General features: G+C 37.2%; 1 protein-coding gene and 1 long non-coding RNA gene across 19 annotated transcripts in view; one reads left to right on the top strand and one right to left on the bottom strand.

The window, feature by feature from the left end:
- The window catches only part of mef2c (MADS box transcription enhancer factor 2, polypeptide C (myocyte enhancer factor 2C)), a 167,552-nt gene that overhangs the window by 54,122 nt on the left and 91,733 nt on the right, over positions 1 to 21,697 (bottom strand). For all 18 annotated transcript variants that reach the window (XM_031903947.1, XM_012968753.3, XM_012968569.3 and 15 more), the window contains 1 exon segment: positions 6,040 to 6,243. In XM_031903947.1, coding sequence (XP_031759807.1) covers positions 6,040 to 6,243 — 204 coding nt within the window.
- LOC105948037 overlaps positions 3,462 to 21,697 on the top strand; it is a 35,100-nt gene continuing 16,864 nt past the window's right edge. The window contains exons 1-2 of the long non-coding RNA XR_001923915.2: positions 3,462 to 3,916; positions 9,912 to 10,028. This is a non-coding gene — a long non-coding RNA (uncharacterized LOC105948037). The remainder of the gene's footprint in view (positions 3,917 to 9,911; positions 10,029 to 21,697) is intronic.

Here is a 21,697-nt window from a genome sequence, read left to right as displayed (position 1 = left end):
TCTGACTAACATAGCTATGGGGGTGGTCAGGAGGTAACACTACCTCCTAGCTAGAATTTCAAATGTATCCCTTAAACCAATGGTGGTACAGGTATAGAATCCATTATCCAGAAGGCTCTGAAATACAGACTCCATTTTAATCAAATAATGAAAATGTTAAAAATTAATTTCCTTTTTCTCTGTAATAATAAAACAGTATCTTGCACTTAATCCCGACTAAGGACAATTATCAGAGTCAAAACATTCCGAGCATTCGGGATAACAGATCCCATACCTGTACATGGTTCTGCATCCAGCTCCCATTTTGAAAAGTCCAGCCTCTACCTATCAACCACAATGGAGCCTGGAAGCTCGTAGAGTTGCCCCAGAGACAAGTGTCAGCTGTTTCTGAAAAGATATATGTGCCTTTAGCTTTAGAATGGCCTTACTTCCTACCATACCTGAGAAATAAATGAGGCTGCTAGACACATTATTTTCTGTGTGCAACATGAACCAATCAGATGTGAGTTCACATGGTATAGAAGTGCACATATTATGTGTTAGACTGTTGTCACACTAAAGTATACTTACTTCTGATTGGTTCCTGCTGCACAGAGAAGACGGTTTGACTGAAGACCAATTAGATTTCTTGTAGTAAAGTATACAGCATTAGCTGTGGTAGTCTGACACAATATATAATGAAAACTAACTTACATTACTTTAAACTGAGACAGACTGCAATCAGAAAATTGTAGTAAGGCATTAAAATGAAAATCTAAGCATTTGCTGGATTACAAGAACTAAACTCTGCTTTAATCATTATGGACACATACCAAATGATCCTTACTCTTACTGCAAGAGTTATGCACACCTACAGGCCTTGATTAATAAGAACATGTTTATGTTTCACTTCTGGCTAATTAACAGCTTTTGTAAAAGTGTCAATTACTCAAATATTTTCATATCTATTTGCAGAGTCTTGTGATGCCATTAGAATTTATAATTCTTGTTCTGTTTTGTAAGTAACCTACACAGAAACATTTACAGCCTGCTGTTGCTGTATGGGAAGAATGCCATCTTAAAGGTTATGATGCACTTAAAGGAAAACTACACCCCTAAACAATATAGGTCTCTATAAAAATATATAATCTAAAACAGCTCATATGTAAAACCCTGCTTCATCTAAATAAACCATTTTCATAAAATAAACTTTATGCCATTTTAAGTACTAAAGTCCATCCCCTGGGAGGGAGAGGTAACAGCCTCAGAGATACTGGGAAAACAGATATTACACAAATAATAATACTTTTAGCTTCACATATCCATTAAAAAAAGTAACTGCCACATCCAAAAATCATTAGGAATTAGGCTGTTCAGCCTGGCTAGCTGGCCCTATGTCCTGCTTTCCTCCCTTTAATAGTACTGCTGGTAATACATAGCAATACAAATATTGACAGTGGCTACTGGCTATTAAAATATCAGAATTTTGAAAAATGCAGTTTCTACAAATGAAGAAATATAAACCCACACAAGATGTTGACCGAATGTCGTAGACTCATCTGCCAATAAAGTGAAATAATACTTATGTTTTCTGTTTTATTTTATTACATCGATAGACATCATTTGCTCATTATTTTAGTTAATTTCTTGTCTGCTCTGCAGCATCACAAATGTGGTTTCCTGAGCCTTTCCAGTTCAACCCCAGTCTTCCTTATCAGCCTGTGTGTACTAATTTTGCTACAACTTTGCCAAAGTCCAGTAACTCATAACCAATCATGAATCAGCTTCCATTATTTTAACTGCACCATCAAGTTAAAAGCCAATTGCTTATTGGTTTCCATAGGCTACTGCACTTGATAATAAAACTTGGAAACCATTGATATCCTAAATGAATTTCGTAAATTTGAAATAAAATATTTTACAGAGAATGAAGATGGTTAATGTGAAATTCCTTTCTATTTGTAGCACAGAAATAATTAATAATAAATTACTACCACTAAAAATTCTGAGACACAGCTTTGTACATGGAACAACTTGAGGGCATTAAATACATACATTACTTTGTTGTGACTAAGGATTAATGCCAGGACAGTACTAAATTTTCTGAAGAGAAATCTAAATGGTTAGTCTGTTTATTGGGAGTTTGCAGCTACAAGGCTTGACCGGTATGAACCTCGCAGCGAGTTAACAACTCTGTGACCTTTAAACATCATTGATGGAGGGATTTTTTTCTTTTTAATCCACTCAAATCATCCCAACAGGGGACGTGACACAAGACAGGTCACCAAACCCTCTACTTGCCTTTAAGATCTGACAGGCTAATGCAAAATAAGGCAATCAAGAAAATGGGATTGTAGGCTTTTGGGCAGCCGCACACATGCTGGGCAGCATGGTTTGGAGCACGTCACATGCTGCAAGCTGTATCAGTTGCTTGTTCACCGCTATAATTTTATTTATAGAGCTCTACTTGCATGCCTAGTGCTGTAAATTCAAGCAGTAAAGGTTTAGGACCTGTTATCCAGAATACTCGGCACCAGGGGTGTTCCAGATAAGGGTTCTCTACATAATTTGGATTTCCAAGTCTACTAAAAAAAAATATTTAAATCCAAATAATTGTTTTGATTCCAATAAGGATTAATTATATCTTAGTTGGGATCAAATACAAGGTACTGTTTTATTATTACAAAGAAAAGGGAAATTATTTTTAAAAATGTGAATTTTTAAAATGGAGTCTATGGGAGATGGAATATGAAGGAAGCAATATAATTCTAAAACTTAATAATTATATACAATTGCATTCAAGATTAGATTCAAAGTATTAAGAGATAATACAACAAGCAGATAGAGGTCATTGTTCTTCAATTATGCAACTTCTATAAAAGCAAACAGCAAAACTGTCATGTGCAGTTTCAAATGTGAGGGACAGGTATTGCCACTGGTCCATACTAACACAGACGGTTGACAGCAACAAGGACACTTTAGGTGCCTGAGCCAGTGTTTCAGTCATCACTCTGAATGAAGTTTACAGGAAATCACCCATAGCAGGAACCCTGAGGCAGTCCTGGAGTAGTGAAGAACACTCCAACTACGGAACAGAGCCTCCTGTAAGCTGACAATCCACATAGGGGCTACCAATAGCCAATCACGAGCCATATTTGGCACCCCTAAGAACTTTTTGCATGTTTGTGTTAAACACAAACTTCAACTTTTATTACATTTGAATGTGACTCACGGATAAAAAAGTTTGGGATCCCCCAAGTTAAGATAATATTCCCCTCTGCTTAAACTTATAAGGCTATTAGAAGTAACACTGAAGTCCTGTGAGCTTTATAAAAGTACTTGGACAGTGGCCTTGTGTTTTTAATTAGTCACAGAACTACTCACTGAATTCTAAAAACCTTATAAATTACAGCATGAGATATATTATCCTTTAGCTAAGTCTATCTCTGTTTCTTCTGGCTCTCTATATATACCTGACAGTGGTAGGCACTATGAGCAAGAGGCAAGGTGCATTGTGGTAAAAACAAACATGGATATATGTGCCTGTTTCTTGCACTTACTCTCCAAATGAGTCCTACAGTGCGCTCTAACTATTACACAGATGTATATATCCACAGGCAGACAAGATGTCTTACAACTAAAATATCTTTGTACACTCCTTACTTGGTGGAAGATACAATAGAATGGTACTGTGTGTTCTGTATCTACTGATGATTTGATTGTAATGACTGATTTAGTTTCTAGACTAGATGACATCAAGCTGTGCTTTTTCCCTTCTAGTATTTCCCATGAGCTAAATGGGTCCATGATGGAAGGCAAGATTTCATAAAGTATAATGTTGAGTTGAACAGTAAGTGTCACCGGAGAGAATGTGGGAAGGATCCTTATACCCTTCAGTTCAGTAAATCTGCAAAGGCAGCTGCTGCCACCTGCCAAGGTAAGTCTTGTGAAACCCAGCGCTCTCTGGGCGTGATAAAATCAAATGAAAAAACAATTTGCCTAAATACAGTTTACTTTGTATATATTAAGCCCAGAGGGCCAGTGTATTTTCAAAGCTTTCATTAGAGATGTTTGTCATCTAAGCTGTTGTGGAAAAGTTCACTATGATGCTAAAGCCAAATATAAGCACCAGGTATAAAGTGCCCTCACCCGCCATCTGCCTACTCTTTAATTTGGCAATTACAACTACTACATGACATGATTGATGATTGCCAGAAGGGAGCAATCTAACATATTAAGTGCAAATTCTGACCCTGGGCAATGGTTCCAGAAAAAAATGACAGTGTTTACTTGACTGATATTCAAGACAAATAAAAACTAAATGTACAGGTGGAATACACAAGTTACAAGTCACTCATACAGAACACACAAACACTTGTTTCTGCTGCATTTAAACAATTAGGTGCCCCTAATAACTGAATTCTTGACTTAATTTATTTATGTGTGCTCTTGTACCCTGCGTATGAAAGAAATTAAGGTTCTCTTGTTTCCTCCCCAGAATGGCAAGTCATGCTACTGTTCCACAGCTGCCACTAGTTACACCAATATCCATCTTCATTTTCCAACTCACACCAGTTTCCTGCTACCCCTGAACATTTTTATCATTCTTCTGCAATCAGCCTACATAAGGTCACTTTATTATCCAGATCTTTCTGCCAACCAACATAAGTATCCACCTCTTGCTATCAACCCACACCAGTATTCAGCTTCTCCAACCAGCCAATACCAGTACCTAACTCTGGCCACACCAGAATCCAGCTCTTACTATTAGTTACCAGTATCCCACTCATACTACAACAGTATCCCACTCATACTATTTACTCACACCAGCATCTCGCCCTTCCCCATTCCCTTCCAGTCCACGTGTTTATGCAGTAACAATCTCAGATTTTTATCCAATGATTTAAGGCCTGCCCTGTCTTTGCCACCAGAAGCTTGTCTATAAATGAATATGTCCTGGAACACACAATGAAAGCATATCTATACAGGGTGTTCAATCAAGGAATTATCCAAGAGAGATACATAGTAATGTCCAATGCTAAGGCCAGTCGTGGTGCAATAACAATTTAGGTCTTATACCAGTGATAACCCATTACTACATGAAGGCCAAGACCCAGCCTATGTGAGCCTTCTTAAAGTCAACACCAGACTTCCTTTCGGTAAGCTATGACACAGCTATTTTTTGAACAGTTCCACAGATAAAATCTTCAGTCTGCCCTTATTATCCCACAACACAAAACAATGTTCTGCCATACCAGGAAGTTACAGTTTGAGGTCAGCATGAGTGATCACTCAGAAAGCTGAAGATCATACCACTCTTTGGGGGCAAGACCTGTAATGAGTCTGAGTCTATGTCTGATGAAAAAAATAGTATACAATATAAAATGTATTTGTAAAGGTGAATACTGGAAACTGCTTAAAGGACCAAAAAAGGAAAAAATTAACCTGTTTCATACACATTAAAATATTATTAGACCTGATTTCAGACCTCAGTAAAAGTGTCATAAAGACTTTCAGGCTGCAAGAATGTACAAAGCAAATGATAATATCTGACCCTTTTCTTGTATAGGGAAACCTTGGCCAATATGCCCAAGAACAGAATATAATTTAGGTGGAGTTAGATAGGAGGTTGTATCACTGTGTTTAAATACCACAGGGAAGTTTTCATATATCCCTGCCAGCTGAGCAAGTGACAGCTGAAATACTTGTTGGGACATGTTACTATGAGCCTGTGGGGCTCGCCCTGCCAAAACACCCAGAGCACAGCTTATCTCTTGGGTAGAATGACCTGAGCTTTACAGACCATGCTAGATAAGATGTAGAGAGCGAGGTGCCTTCTATATCTTTATATGTAGCACATATATAACTACGAATTATAATAACGTCTTTAAATTATATAATAGGGACAAAAGTTGAAAAATGTAAAAAAAAAAAATGTATTCTACTGCATAACTCTATGAATCTTACAAACATATCGCTTGGTATACTTACTTTACTGCAAAGTAGTATAACATCAACTCACAGTTGATATCGAATTAAAACATCATATACTGGCCTTACCTCTACAATATCTGAATTTGTTCGACTTTCATGAGGCTCGTTGTATTCTGTGTATTTCAGCAAAACTTTATCCATGTCTGTGCTAGCGTACTGGAACAGTTTGTTAGTGCTGTTGAAGATGATGAGCGCTATCTCACAGTCACATAAAACACTCAGCTCGTAAGCCTTCTTCATTAACCCAAACTTTCTCTTTGTAAATGTCACCTATAAAAAGAAAGGAGAGAGAAATTAATGAGCATATTATCCTTTAATTTGAGGAAAAAGATTTCTTTTGCCTTTTATTTCCATCTAAGCCTCACAATAGTCATATCTGTAATATTATCTTGCACTTCAATACTATTTCCATTCAACAGGATAATGTATGGAATTAGTTTATGTCAATGTTGTTGAGAAGCCTGCATGGTAGAAACCATTGTGCTCACTGAGAAAACTGGTCTTCCTCAAAACAAAAGAATCCATAACTAAAGCTTTGATTTTAGCTCTGCAACACTTTGCACAGTTCTGCATGATAGAATTGTATTATATCTTAATAATTAGTGTTACTTAGAATGTAGGGGTCAAGCTTATACATTAAACCACAATTCTTCCACATCGAAAATGACTAAACTGAATTTAAGCCAGGAAAGTGAATATGTTTCTTTGCTGCAAAACAGTTATTTAAATATGTATATATTTATTGGAATCATTCCTATAGCTAAGAATAATACGGCATTTGAATGCTGCGCTCAGACAGAACATGTTGTTATGGTGACTCATTAGTGGCACAGTAATGTGGCAGTGCTTCTAGGTAGGCATGGATAACGAAAGGGTGTTCTGGCTCATGAGTGGAAAATGAGGTCTAATTGACTAGTGCTATTTGTCTTCTACATGTGGTAAATAATTTTATAATCCCTCTTTTTGCATAGGTTGTTGAAATAAATATGAACAAAATAATTTCAGTATGTATAACATATATTTCTTTCTATGTACAAAGAGTTATAAAATGCGGTTTAATGAGTTTTATCAAGTAAAAAGAAGAGAATAGTAAGAAACAGGCTGCACATAAATTCATCATATATGTTCTGTACAGCAGTGCCATTTATTTCTTCGGGGTATTTAAACCAAACCTTCTGGATACAATTTAAATTGACACAAGATCAAAACTATCACCATAAAAAGTACTTATAAAACAGACTCAGACATGCAAACTAAAGGCAATAGTTTCTACATTCATAAACAGGCCATTAAAATATCTATAGTTTAAATCAATATGTCTGAAAGCGTCTCCATTCTTCCAATAGAGGACAGTCTTATTCTTTAGTGACATAACTGCCCTGGGAGTGTCAGTGGCACTCGTTTGGGTATATCAATGATATGTTAAAAGTAACAGCTGATTTCATATAGAGACACTTGCACTTTTTGGGGGTTGTTTACTAAGTGCAGCATAGGGTGCAAAAACCATCCATGCTTTTTTGCACTTTCCCTCCTTAGTGCTAAGCACTTGCATTCAGGGTTCATGGCAAGTAAATGACCCCTATTATGTTGTCTACTGGAGTTGGCAACTGAGATGTGAATTTTAATGTTCTACAGGTCTTGCTCTAGTCCTTGGTGATGCCCAAGCATAAAAGCAAGTACAACTTGTATGTTGTCACACCTCATTGGTTGATTTAAAATTTGGCAAATGGCATATATTCTCTCTGGCAATTTTCAGTGAGTGTCTGAGTATGGCCCTTCACCCTGCCATTTACTTCAATGGAATTTGTCTGCCACTAGCAGTGACATATAGATTTTGCCCAGAAAAATTAGAACCAGCACATACACTTATTATCCTCTCACAAATACACAAAGATGAGAATCTTTATGACACATATTTGGCTAAAGTCCATATTGAGTTAGTAGTATCTCATATAGAAACCGGAGTAGTATCTCATATAGAAATATCAGACAGACCAGCTATCAGGTGGGCATACTGACAGGCATACTGTAATAAGCAGTTTACAACCCACCCCACCTTCCACATATTTCAGCATATTCCAGTGGGAAGGACTTATTACCTTTCCTGTAAAACTAATGAAGCCTGTAACAAATAATTTTCCATGGCAATACTTTTTTGACGGAACAGTATTTTGGCAGTGATAGACCTATAAGCTTGACATCTGTAGAGGGAAAGTTATATGAAGGCTTGTTAGGAGATAACATTCAAATTAAATCCTGGAGATTGGCACTATAGGTTGTAATCATCATGGTTTATAAAATACGGATCATGTCATAACACTTTCAGTATCACTGTATAATTTGCAAACTTCAACAGCCAGCGTCTGGGTGAGAATGCTGGGAGCTGCTGTGTAGAACAGCCGAAGAGGTTTGTTTGACATCCTTGGAGCTAGTGATCCAGCCTTTGCTGAAACACAAAAAACACAGATTCTCAAGTCTGCAGTTTATACATTTGTTTTACATGGTTACATTCCAAAGTCAATGCAAAACCAGCTGCCACCCAGTCATTGCTAAAATGCCAGCTGGTAATGCCATAGGATTATGTAAGCATTTTAAACCCAGTCAGCAGGTCTGTAACCACTCAAAGGAGCTGCTCCCACATGCCTTCAGTCTGACCATTTATCCCTTTCAGCTTAAGGAGCTTTCACACACGGGCTGCAAACTAAATGCATTGGTCAGAATTCTATTAAAAAGTAGAAACTTTCTTACTTTATGGTATTATATAGCTGTACATATTTGTACATACAAAGAAAGCCTACTTTAACAAAAAAAGCCATGAATAAATTGTAAAATAAATCTTTATAATTGATGTCACTTGTGTCACATGATTTAATTAAACTTGTACTATAAAGACTCCAACTTAAATGTATGCAAGGAACAATGTACCCAATTTTGTAAAAATATTATACTATTTTAGGCCACACACAAGGCCAAACCTCAGCCCTTAGTTTCCTGTGTTTCCAAGGTGCATGTGTGGTTTGCCTCCCCACGCTGTAAGGCACCAGGTCACCTGCCCATCATGTACTCTTAACCACCAAAGACTATGGATATGCAGAGGACAAATTAAATACCATAGGGCTCATTTGCTCTTGCGGATGTAAATGAGCCCTCATATGTTTAATGTGCTTTTCGCAGAAAATGGCACAAGGAACAGGACAAAGCTGAACTGACAAAAATATAAATGCAAATTTTCAGACTCTCTATAGTTTGGGACAGCAAGATGTAAGTGGGTGCTGGTTTTCTTATGTGAAGAGAAGAGATTCTAGAAAGACCTAGGACATCACTAGGAATGTTCAAGCAAGTGCACAGTGGCCATCTGCTCATAGCTTCCCCCTTCAAGCTAGATATTTATGGTGTAAGTGCTGCTGAAGAGCTTCATCCAGGTCTGGACTGTGGTTCAAAATAGGCCCTGGCATTTCAATCACACAGAGGCCCAAACAGCAGCCAGCTGACTGTCTATGGCATCTTACAGCAGCCCCTCTGGCATTTGCCAAAATCTACAAATTGCCAGTCTGGGCCTGGCTTCATCCATAGGCATACATAAACTAATCTTTCCTCTGACACTTACTATTGTGTTTACCAATGCCGTTCTGCGCCATGATATCCATTTTTTTCATCATCAATGGTGACTTGCTCATGGTGACATTACCAAAACATGCTAGTACTGGTACTAGCCGCTCAAGACAATGTATTATTGCCTAATACCTGTATGTCTTAAATATGTATAATTTAAAAATTCATACAGGTTCTCTAAAGGCTCAGTGTTAGATTATTATTTGTGTTACATTAGGACTACAAAGGACATTGTACAGTAAATGCGAATATTGTTTGCTAAACCAATGACTGTGATAAAGGTTAGTGTTTCCTTTTATATATCCCCTCATTTCTTTCTTTTGCAGAGGTTTTAGCAGCAGTAGAAGGATGGAAATTTTCTCTGTGGGTGCAGCAAGGGAAGGTGGAAATAAGTGGATCATGCCAGTGACTACGGAGAACCACCCATCTAAGTGGAGCTGGTGGTGAGTAAAAGGGCTGGCAAATTCTCCTGTGGAATTTTCCATCTATTGCAGTTAAAGAATAGTATTTAAAAAGGAAGAAGAATTCGAGTAGATATCTACATTGTGTGTATCCACTAGAAGTGTACAACACTATGGAATATGCTGAAGCTTTCTAATATATGTGTTAATCATAATAATAATAATAATGATAATGTGCCATGTAATATGACATGTGTGTTTTGCTCCGCATTCATTTTTAAAAACATCATACAGTCTAATTCACATTTATAAGTATAAATGTGAATTTGACTGTATAATGTTTTTAAAAAATATATTTTATTGTTGCCTAGTATTCCTTTAAGTATGTCACACTGAAATATATTTGCTTCTCAAATCAGAGCTGCAAGTGAGCACAGTACAGTAGGTAAACTGTCTATATACAGTATGCTTTCTGTTGGAGAAAAACCTCACATTTCAGCATTTTAACTTCTCACCATCAAAGCCCAGAATACCACAGGACAAATATATCCCCAAAACACTGTTGGCGTTTACTGTCAGGCAGATATCTAGGGGGAACTGCAGTTTGATAAATATGCTTAGAATGGATAAAGGGGTGGGGGTGGAGTAAACAGAGCCTTGTATTTAAAGGAACAGTAACACCAAAAAATGAAAGTGTATAACCGTATCTGCTATAGATGTGCTATAGTAGTGTTTCTGAAGCAAACACACAACACTATATTATATTTTAATTACTTTAAAATTTCTTTAATTTCTTGGCGTTACTGTTACTTTAATACCAGTGCCTCTAATACTTTTATAAGATTAATTGAAGGCTTCTATTTGCAAGTTCCCTGAATGTTCTACTATATAAAACCGCTGTAGATGTCTGTTTTTCATATTGAAAATGCAAATTAGCACTAGATCAGCTATGCTATCAGTAAGCCCATTTGACCCACAAGCCTTGTTTCAATATTCTGCACTGCACACACAATGTGTAGTGGCATTTTGTTTAGGTATTTTGAACTAAGGAAATAGAAGGTGCACTGCCCACTTCTAAAATTGACTTGATAATCTTAATTATCATTTAATTACTTGGTCATTCACTGCCAATATTTCCATGGTCATTACAATGTATCTTAGTTGCCACCCACATATATACATTTTTGTCTAGGTTTACCATAAAGCCTATATTTACTTTCCTACTCTGCTTCCGATCTTCCAGTTCAGATTGCAAGTTCCTGGCTTAGTCCCTGATTTCTACAAACTATTAGCATCCATTGTACAGTGCAGTGGAATGTGCTGACTAAACCAGCGCCTGATAGCTATGTCTTGGCCTTAAGGGTAAAGGCAGAAGGTGACGCTTTCTCATAGGTAAACAAAGGAAACATAGACTGCAGATATGAGGTCTAGTATTTATAGCTCATAATTAGATCACTCAGCATCAAAAGATATATATATATATATACTGTATATAAATATTTTTATATATATAGTATTCAATTTGAACAACACATTCCTCTACGGACAACCCAACAGCACATAAATATTCTAGCTGAAGACAAGACTTCCAAATGTAATTATGCTAGAAACCCTGTAAGCTAAAGGTCAATCAAAACTTAATTCTCTAATGAGAGAATGGGCAGGAAGCACATTTGTCTCCATTTCCTGTCAAAACAGGAAAAGAGTAACTTCTTCCTCTTCACAATGACTTCAGCTTTGCTTCCCATCTCCAGCTCCTATCCCCCTAGGGCCGTAATCACTCCTTGGGAAGAAGCTGGATGGGTTTAGCATTAGTTTGTATTGTAGCTGTTTTTCTATGAGCATTTAATCTATAAGCAGCATACTGCTTACAAACTCAGTTAACAAACTGCACTCAGCAGTATATAAATATATATATAGCCACTTATTAAGCAGCTTTACACAAGTATATAGAATATTACTGCATTTTAAATGCTTTCTACATTTTATTATGAGCTGCTGAAAAGATACCTTTTTATAATAATATTGTATTAATGTTTGTGTTTCTTACCCTTACTGCTGGTAACATCAAACAGTTTTGGATTAGAGCACACAATAAATGCACAAGCTATTGGCTGTTTACCTGCAAATCAGGGGGGTTGTTTATAAGACCATCTATCTTTCTAATTTAAGGTACCCTGATGACTTTCCACTATTATATCCAAGAGTATCAAATAGTTTAGCATAAATGTCCATTTGATTCTTAAAGCAAACCTGGCAATTCACCTCTATTCACCCACATAACCCAGTTTTTGCATGTGACTATGCACTGGTACTATAACACTAACACTTTTATACTGCTAATGTGGAGAAATGAATTAATTGTGCCCAAGGGGCACCCTCTGTAGTTACATGTCCATGTCTCTATGTTTGGTATAGACTGGCTGCTTATGGCCAGAAAACCCTCAATATGTCAGGATCCATCCCTGAGATTTTGTAGGAAAATATAATATAACTAGTGTGATAGACAGGAATTTTAAACAGCAGAAAGACCTAAAGAGGGATTCATTTTTGCGTATTTTAATGTTTTCCATCAAAAATAAGAGATCCACAAATATTCTTAAAAGGTCATACACCACAAAACTGACATTTTAAATATATATCCATTTCACAGTAAGAAAGTACAAGAAATCATAAATGTCACTTTTTTGCACAGGATGAAATCTGAAGCTACTAAAAACTATCAGATGGTACCGAAATCTGCTTCCCTGCCACTATTTTATCTTGCGCCTGAAAGATAAAAAACCCCTTTTGAAAAGGACACAAGGTCTTTATTCCAGTGAAGCCTTTTGTCTTGGGATTTAAAACACGTAAAGGAAGCGCTTATATCTTGCACTTCTCTAAAATGGAGAGAATGCTAAATAAAGAAGAATCTGTAGAGAAAGTGAGGCCATGTTTTTTTCTGAAATGAACATGTCACAGTGCATGGTGCTGCTGCAGAATGGTTCCGGTTAGAAGAAAATTTACTTCTTTCAACTACTCTCCCGAGTGTTGTTAAAGGGAATTCATTGTGCTAAATGTCTTTTCTTATATTCCCTGTTGACATATTTACTTGATGGCTATGTTCCCTTTTCTGCTTTTTCTTATTATTGTATACTCTCAGGCACTCCGCGCGCTTCTATGTCGGTCAACAGCGTTTGTTAAGTCTGCTAAAACAATGACAGCACTCGCTGAATCGGGTGGAGGGATGTGTTTATTGCTTATGTATGTATGCATTCAGCATCCAAAGCTCTCTTTAAAGTGCAAGTGTGGCTGCTGCTGATAATATGCTTTCCATCATTACCAAATCCTTATCAAATAAAGCACAATTAATTCCCTTACCGTGAGGATATTATATGGATATTGAGAAGTTCCATGACCAAATACAGGCCCAATCGCTACATCACTATACTATACTACTAGCCACTATACTATACTACTAGCCACTATACAATCAGCGCACCAGAGGTCACCCCTATAGATTAGAGGAACAGAGCTTCCATTTGAAGCAGCGTAGGTGGTTTTTCACGGTGAGGGCAGTGAGGCTGTGGAATGCCCTTCCTAGTGATGTGGTAATGGCAGACTCTGTTAATGCCTTTAAGAGGGGCCTGGATGAGTTTTTGAACAAGCAGAATATCCAAGGCTATTGTGATACTAATATCTACAGTTAGTATTACTGGTTGTATATATATAGTTTATGTATGTGAGTGTATAGATTGGTTAGTATAGGTTGTGTGCTGGGTTTACTCGGATGGGTTGAACTTGATGGACAATGGTCTTTTTTCAACCCTATGTAACTATGTAACTATGTAACTATACTTTCAGAGAGCTATAACTATAATGGTGATTCACTTTTGAACTAACTTTTAGTATGTTATACAATGGCCAGTTCTTAGCAACTTTTCTGTTGGTCTACATTAAACAAAATTTTGTTATTGAATTATTTGCCTTCTTTTGGAATCTTTCCAGGTTTCAAAAGGGGGTTCTTAAAGCCAGCAACAAAAAAACTGTTGCTCTTTCAGGCAACAATTTCATTGTTCTTATTCCTTTTTGTTATGTATCTTTCTATTCAGACCCACTTTTAATCATATTCCAGTTTCTCATTCAAACCACTGCCTGGTTGCTAGGGTAATTTGGACCCTAGCAGCCATAAAGCTGCTAAAATTCCAAACCGCAGAGTTGCTGAATAAAAAGTTTAATTTAAAAAAACACAAATATTAAAACATGAAGACCAACTGTACATTGTTTTAGAATAGTGCTCTCTACAACCTACTAAGTTAGTTTAAGGTGAACAGCTCATTTAAGGTATCCTTATATTTAATATTATATGAGAGTATATTAATTTAATTTATATAATATTAAAGTATAATGATACTCCACTCAAGCAGCCTTTATTATTCTATATTACTTTGCAAAAGTTCAGCAGTTGAACAGATATCTAATATGACATTTTAATGCAGTTATGGAACCCAGTTTGTTGTTTTTTTACAGCAGTATGAGCATTGCATCTGTTATTTTTGCTATTTTTTATGGAATCTGCAGCCGAGGTGGTCTGAATGTGGGGGTGTATTTGTGTTGCTGAAGTAGGTTGGGCAGGAATGTGCTGGTTATTTTTGGCTCCTCAGAAAGTAACAAATATAAGGATCCATTTAACTGGTTATTTGTATTTTACATTGTGCAAGTATTTATTTTCTTGTCACAGAACCCTGCTCTCTCAAAAGTGCTATCCTGCAGAACCCTAGCCTTAGTCAGAGAACAGCTTTCCAATGCACCAATACTGACTTCGAGTTTCAAATTAGTAGTGCCTATTAGAATATAGTGCCCTATGTACAGTATAGTATACACACAATGCTTACTATGCTTACATGCACTTAGTTATACCAATTTTGTTCTAATTAAGAGTGAACAAAGGGAGTTTTGGCATTGGCTTTGGTAAATGCACATGACTATTCACCAAACAACAAAGACTACTGGCTGGTTAACTGGTCGGGTTAACTGGTAACCATTGAAATGGTTACTATTGCTGTAGGTTTAGGGTTGCTGTGAATTGCAGAGGCCTGTAGTTAACTCTAACAAATGTTCTAAGCCAGGGATCCTCAAACTTTTTAAACATGGGGCCAGTTGACGGTTCCTCAGACTGTTGGGGGGGCCAGACAGTAATCCTCAAACTACGCCCCACTGTCCTTAAACTACAGCCCGCTCCCTGTTCCCCTGCTCCCCTCTGCATCCTCCCTGCTTCCCTGCTCTCTGCTGCGTCCTCCGGCTCCCTGCTCCCCCGCTGGGGCCAGGTAAATTACCTTGGGGGGCCGTAGTTTAAGGATCCCTGTTCTAAGCTCTAAAAGTAATTCACAAAAAAAATGGGGAGCCTTTTTGGAATCCAGTCTAACCAATCACGGGATATTGTCCTTCATGGATTCTTTTTTCATTGTAAGACAATGCCAGCAAAGTTAAAGGCTAGACTGTTAGATGATATCATATGACGATGATGATGAGGGTATTCCATGACCATATAAAGGTATAAAGGCCATAGGATACTTTATTATTTATAAAACACATGTTTCATTGAGTCATGTGACACAAATTACATCACTAAGCATTGATTATAACTGGTTATATCACTAATTTCTATATAAAAGAATATATCATAATTAAAGGCTAGTCATGGGTCCAGTGTACTATATTGTTATAACTTATAACTCAACCATTAAGCAACTATTAAAAGCCAAGTAGCAAAGTGTCCCTGGAAAATATTTTCAAATGTTGGCAACTATGTAACAGACAGCACTGACTAATGTATATTTTAAATATTGCAAGTGATAGAAATCTGTGTATGTACGGCAAACATTTGGCAAAAGGCCTCTATTCACTTGCAAACCACTATGACTAACTGATTCAAAGACTTCAACACGTTAAAAAGACAATTTCGTACCTTGTGTTCTTATTTTATCTAAAAACTGATTTACTGAATTACAAAAGAGTCATTTTCACTTTAAGCAAACTGATAGTAAGAGACAAGGGCCTAGAGACACAGCAAGGACATTTCCAATGCATGCAGGTATGTCAGTAGGGTTAGGAATATATGGCCATTAGAGTCTAGTAGAATGTCATAGATTGAGTATAGCAGCTGGCAGGAAGCCACATGTTGTTCTAGCTGGGCTACTGTCTAAAAAAACATGCACTCCCTATTCTTTAAATTCATTGTGAATTCATGGCACTAATCATGGCTGAGAAACAAGCAAAACAAGTAACACCATCATTGTTTTTTTTGTGATAACACTACAATAATATTGATAAGAAATACATCTTACATTTTCCATGATCATTTTTACTTTCAAAGGTTCATGATACAAAAAAGTATTTGTATTGCCTCTTTCTAAATTTAACATGCAATGTATTCTCTAAAAACTAATGCTTTGAAAGACCCCAGGACGGACATCCCTGACTAAAATAACCCTGCAATAACTATAACGTAATAATTTGCTATATTGCTTTACCAATGATGTTATTTCTTTCCTTCTGTTTCAAGAAGGCTCTCGGTGCTTGTCTTGCGTTTGAGAAGGGCTCCTGGGCTGCTAGCCCCTCTCTTTCTAATCAATATGTTCTTTTCCTACAATGCTTTCCAAGTCCCACCCCCTCAGAAGCCATATTTCAATATCTAGCACTGATGAAATCTAAGGAAATTGAGACAGGATATATGACTCTGAGCTATTAGGCTGAATCTGTGCTATTAAACCACCGGTTCTGGATGCACAGTTTGACATTAAGGATTTGTATGTCCCTAGCTATAATTGCTTATATACTAGCCTCTCTCTCCCTAACCAAAATGACTCTTTTACTTTTGATTTTTAATTCCTTCTGTTTTCAGATATAAACACAAGATAACACAGTATATTCCAGGGAAAGTGATAAACATAGTAATGTACCACCCATAAAAAGACACCATTGGCATTTAAGCAATATTGTCTATTATAATTACTGTTACCCTTTAAAAAAGTATACTCAAAACAGAATGGGAATTCTGGCAGAATGTATGGATACAGGCTGATAAATATCATGTGACAGGCTGTTGAGGGGATCTTCCAACATCTCACACTAATCTTAATGGTGTAAGCTACAGATTAATGATGAATATGCTGTGGGCAGGGTTCCATACTGTGCTGTGAGAGCAAAGCTGTTAAGTCCCAATGACCGCTATGCTTGCTGCAAGTATGGTTGTGTATGGTAATATAAACCTTAATAGAAGAAACAATATGGAAGACAGTATGGGAAAAATACACATAAGGAATGTTCTGTATAACATAACATTTGTTCACGTAATAGTTTAAATACAAGGACGGTACACTTTGCCAATAAATAGGGTTTATTTTCCCTATCCCTCTTGTCAAAAGCATGAGCTGAGTAGCCCCAATCCACAGACTGTACTTGCTAATGTTTTTTTCCTAACAGTAACAATTTCTCTTACCTAAAAATATGTTTTACATTGCCTGCCTCCAGATATATTTACAGTGGATTCCATTCCAGTGAATAGGTTAATAAAACTGCACAAAATAATCACTTAGTTACTGAGCATTCACCTACATAAAAAGAGAATTTTCTATGTTCATTTATAAAAGTGAGCTCAAAACCAATTAAAACAAATATGGTGGTTTTATATTGACAGAATTATTGCTTTCTGGTTTGGCTAAGAGCGAGGAGAAGTCTGCAGGGACGATGCCGAATGTATCTGTAGAAAATCTTGGCTCTTGTTTGGTTTTTAAGCTGCCTTTTCACTGCACAATCTGAGTCATGAGTAGTGCACAGTAACACTCCAGTGAAGGGTAAGCACATCTGCCAAAGTCCTCACCCCTCCTCACGTTGCTTCCTTGCACAGATAACATTGGCTGCATTTGCAAGAGCAGTAGCTTATCTGATGGCACTAATGTAATCCATTACATTTTCTTATGGTGCAGGTTTCTAAGAGGCAATGGATTGGAAATGTGTATAAGGGAAAGGATAAGGCTGCTACGCAGTGATGATACAGAATTGAGTTACATACAGCAATATAAGCACAGCTGCATGTCTAATATATATATAGTCTATCCATGAGCCAACATACACAACTAGAAAAGTATCCAGCAGCTATTCTGTAAGTAAGAGATGTAGGGCTGAAGCTTTCTCTTCTATTTTCAATATTAGCACACTGCACTGCCAAGTGGTTAATGTATGGCTTTTTGAGGACATTTAAAATATACAGGGGGATATTCATATGCATAGAATTCCAGTGGTAAGGAAACAGTATGACATATAAAGATTTGTCGAGTAAAAGGGTTATGATGTGGAAAGGCTTGTACTTTCTGTGCAATGTACCCCTTTTGCTGTTTCCAGACCTCTACTTGGGAAAACAACATTCCAATATCTAGCATATAGGGGGACAGATATAAGGGGATGAGGAGAGGTCGGAAAAAGAGTTACAATGTTAACCTTGGTTTAGATCATTAAGTAAAAAAGGACAGGACTATTAATGGGTTACAAGCACTGTTTTGCAGCAACTCAACTACCAGAGAATGGGTGTGAGTGCACCCAGACCTATGCCCAAAATAGGGACTGCCAGTCACCACAGCGAGCTATATGGAATGTAAAAGCACACACTCAGCAAGTGTCCTTCTAGATTTTGGAGGCAAGTTAAAACAAGATTTGGGGTGGATACTTCTTTTATGTCCTGAGTAAATAGTTGATTCAGCTCTGGACAAATATTGGGCCTCATAGGGGGCACTTTACCCTAATTAGTAAGACAACCAATGGTTTTTAGGGCAATGATCCCCAACCGTTTTTACTCGTGAGCCACACTCAGATGTAGAAAGTGTTTTTGAGCCATACAAGCATGAAAAACGTTCTTTGGGGATGGCAAATAAGGAGTGTAATTGGCTATTTGGTAGCCCCATGTGGACTGCTGGCCTGCAGGTGGCTCTGCTTGGAGGAAAAATGTGTTCCTGTGCTTTCAAGTCAGAAATTTAAAAATGGGCACCCCTTTTGGGACATTGGGAGCAACATCAAAGGGGGTGGGGAGCAACATGTTGCTCACGAGCCACTCGCTAGGCATCACTGGTTCAGGCAAAAGTACATGGCATTTTAATTAAAGGTTAAAACTGCATATTATTTCCAAAATGTAGCAAAATGTATGAAGCCAAAATAATTCTCCAAAAATGTTGGAAGCCCCACAAAAAATCAAAATGATATAGTTGTATCTCATATGACACTGATGAAATGTAGAGGCAAACAATTGTGGCACTGAAAGATAATCATGTACATGTTACAGTTTGATGGGCAGCTACACAAACAATATATCCCCTTTAATTAACTCATCTTCACTGATCTCTGATTAACCACTCATATATTTAATTTGCCTTAGATGCTTAGTGGATGTAGGAGAATGATTTACTCACTTATTTAATATCATAGCATATGTTATGTTTATAATGTGACCAGAGCTCTCTAATGCATTCGGCTGAGCTGCCAGGCACGTTATCCAGAATCCTGCAGAATGATTTTTAAGGTCCCCTCCCACCATGAAAAAAAAGTTATTTATTTCCTTTTTTGACCAGACTGCTGTGCATATTTATGTTGTATCATATAAGGAATTAAGAAGTAGAACATACACATGTTACAATAAATGAATGTTCTGGGTGGCTCTGGTTGGAAGTAGGCAGGTAGATACTGTAGGTGCACAAAGCCCTAACATTAATTAGATGCTATTGGATTGCTGCTGGCAATTTAACAAACTAAAGGAAAGTTTGAGAATAAATGAAGGTGACGTGGCTTGTATTAACCTTTCTGATGGGCATCTGCCTGTGGCGTCTAAGCTGTTACTCAACTAAAACTTCCAGCATCCCATTCTCCTTGCTGGGAAATGTAATTCAACAACTGCTAAAGAGCCACATGCTCCAAAATCCTGTGTTTTGCTGTTTAATATAATGCATTTTTTTTCTTCTTACAACACTTTATTTATTTTACTGCCTCTATGTATTCCCATATATGTATGCATTTTAACATACATGCCCTGGAGCACTAAGTACATTTATATATTAGAGCTGCCTCTTTATAACCAGGCAGTCAGAGTATAAACTGTACAGTTTCTATGCTAACTAACAGCGCATATGTTTATAAACAGCTAATCTCCTGTGGATTCTAGTGGCTTTCACTACTAAGCAGCTGGCCACATATAACATAGTTACACCTTCCAGTGTTCCTTATAAAGGTGAGACAACCCCAAATCAAACCCCCTAAATCAAAAAGTGGGTAGAGAACAGGTCCAAACTGAGCTTTATAACAGGCCCTGCCATTTTAAGTGCACAGAGGCCAAATAGCCCACTGTCACTGTCTATGGAATATTACAGGAGCCCCTCTGCATCTGCCTCCACATATTGGTGTCAGGATATAAAATGGTTTTGTCTGGGGTAGATGGGAGGCTTGGTCTAAATTGTCCAACCTTTTAATAATCCAATTTATAATCTATATAAACCTAATAATTTTAGAGAAGAAATAATTTTGCCCTTACTATTCATTTAAGGTAGCATAACTAGAAGAAAAACATGATTCTATAAACAGACTAATGTGCAAAACCTGAAGTGCAGGGATGAACCAGTTCATGTGCAGCCAGTAGCTTTTTCTAGGGGCAGGCCTGTATTAAAAACTCACCTAGAGCAGTAATTGTGTTTAACATGGATAATGTGTAATACCTTTCCCCGCTAATTATGGCAAGATAAATGTATATACACATTCTTGTATGCACAAATACTATTGCTTGCAAAATGAAATGCTCATTAATTCAATTTTCCACTGATTTACTAGCAGATTGTAGCTCCCTCACAAGGCAAACAGCCCCAGAGAAAAAAGTCTCCCTGATTAATCTGAAAAACACACACTAACATCCTCAGTACAGTCTGGGTGCCTTCCCTGCCAAAATAAATCTAACACTTCTTTATTTATAACCTCCCATAAAAATATAAATATAATCAACAACAGAGAGTAATATTACCTAGTACCTGCCAGTACTCTGTGTATTCATACACTGCAGCAACTGTAGAAAAAAAACATTTTTCACAAATCAGGGAAGAAGTTTCATGATGGACAACTAGTCCCTAGTCCATTAGCCATATTCAGTTACATGGAGAAAGACAGCAAGTTGCCTTAACAGGAGGATTAGAAGGCTATGAACATGTATGGCTAGATGGAACAAAGGCTGGATAAGAGATTGTTTAAGATTATCACAGGCCAAATCGTTCACTCAATAGACTCTGGTTCTCAGGAGTGCCCTGTTTTTTGCATTTTTCTAGTTCTATTACAGTCAGACCAAGGGTTTGCAGAATACATTGCACATGAGAACTGGCCATCAGCACTAGCCGACTTGTTTTGTGGTTGACTTATTGTGGTGACGATACCAACATCTTGGCCAAATTCCTTATATATGGCAATGCATGTAGTCCCATCCCTTTGCAGAGGCAATGCAACTCATATCAAATGGCTTTTTCTGAATTCTTTCTGTCAAACCATTGTGTCAAAATGTTCATCCTATTGGGTTTATTTTACATTTAAATGTTTTTAATAAACTCAAGGTATCCAAATTACAGAAAGAGTCCTTATCCAGAAATCACCAGAAGCATTCTGGATAACAGGTCCCATTCCTGTATTTCTAATTATATGCCTTTGGAATTTCT

Source organism: Xenopus tropicalis, chromosome 1 (assembly GCF_000004195.4).
Source record: "Xenopus tropicalis strain Nigerian chromosome 1, UCB_Xtro_10.0, whole genome shotgun sequence".
Classification (NCBI taxonomy): Eukaryota; Metazoa; Chordata; class Amphibia; order Anura; family Pipidae; genus Xenopus; species Xenopus tropicalis.
The sequence above is the reverse complement of the archived record's forward strand: the minus strand, read 5'-3'. Positions and strand labels throughout refer to the sequence as shown.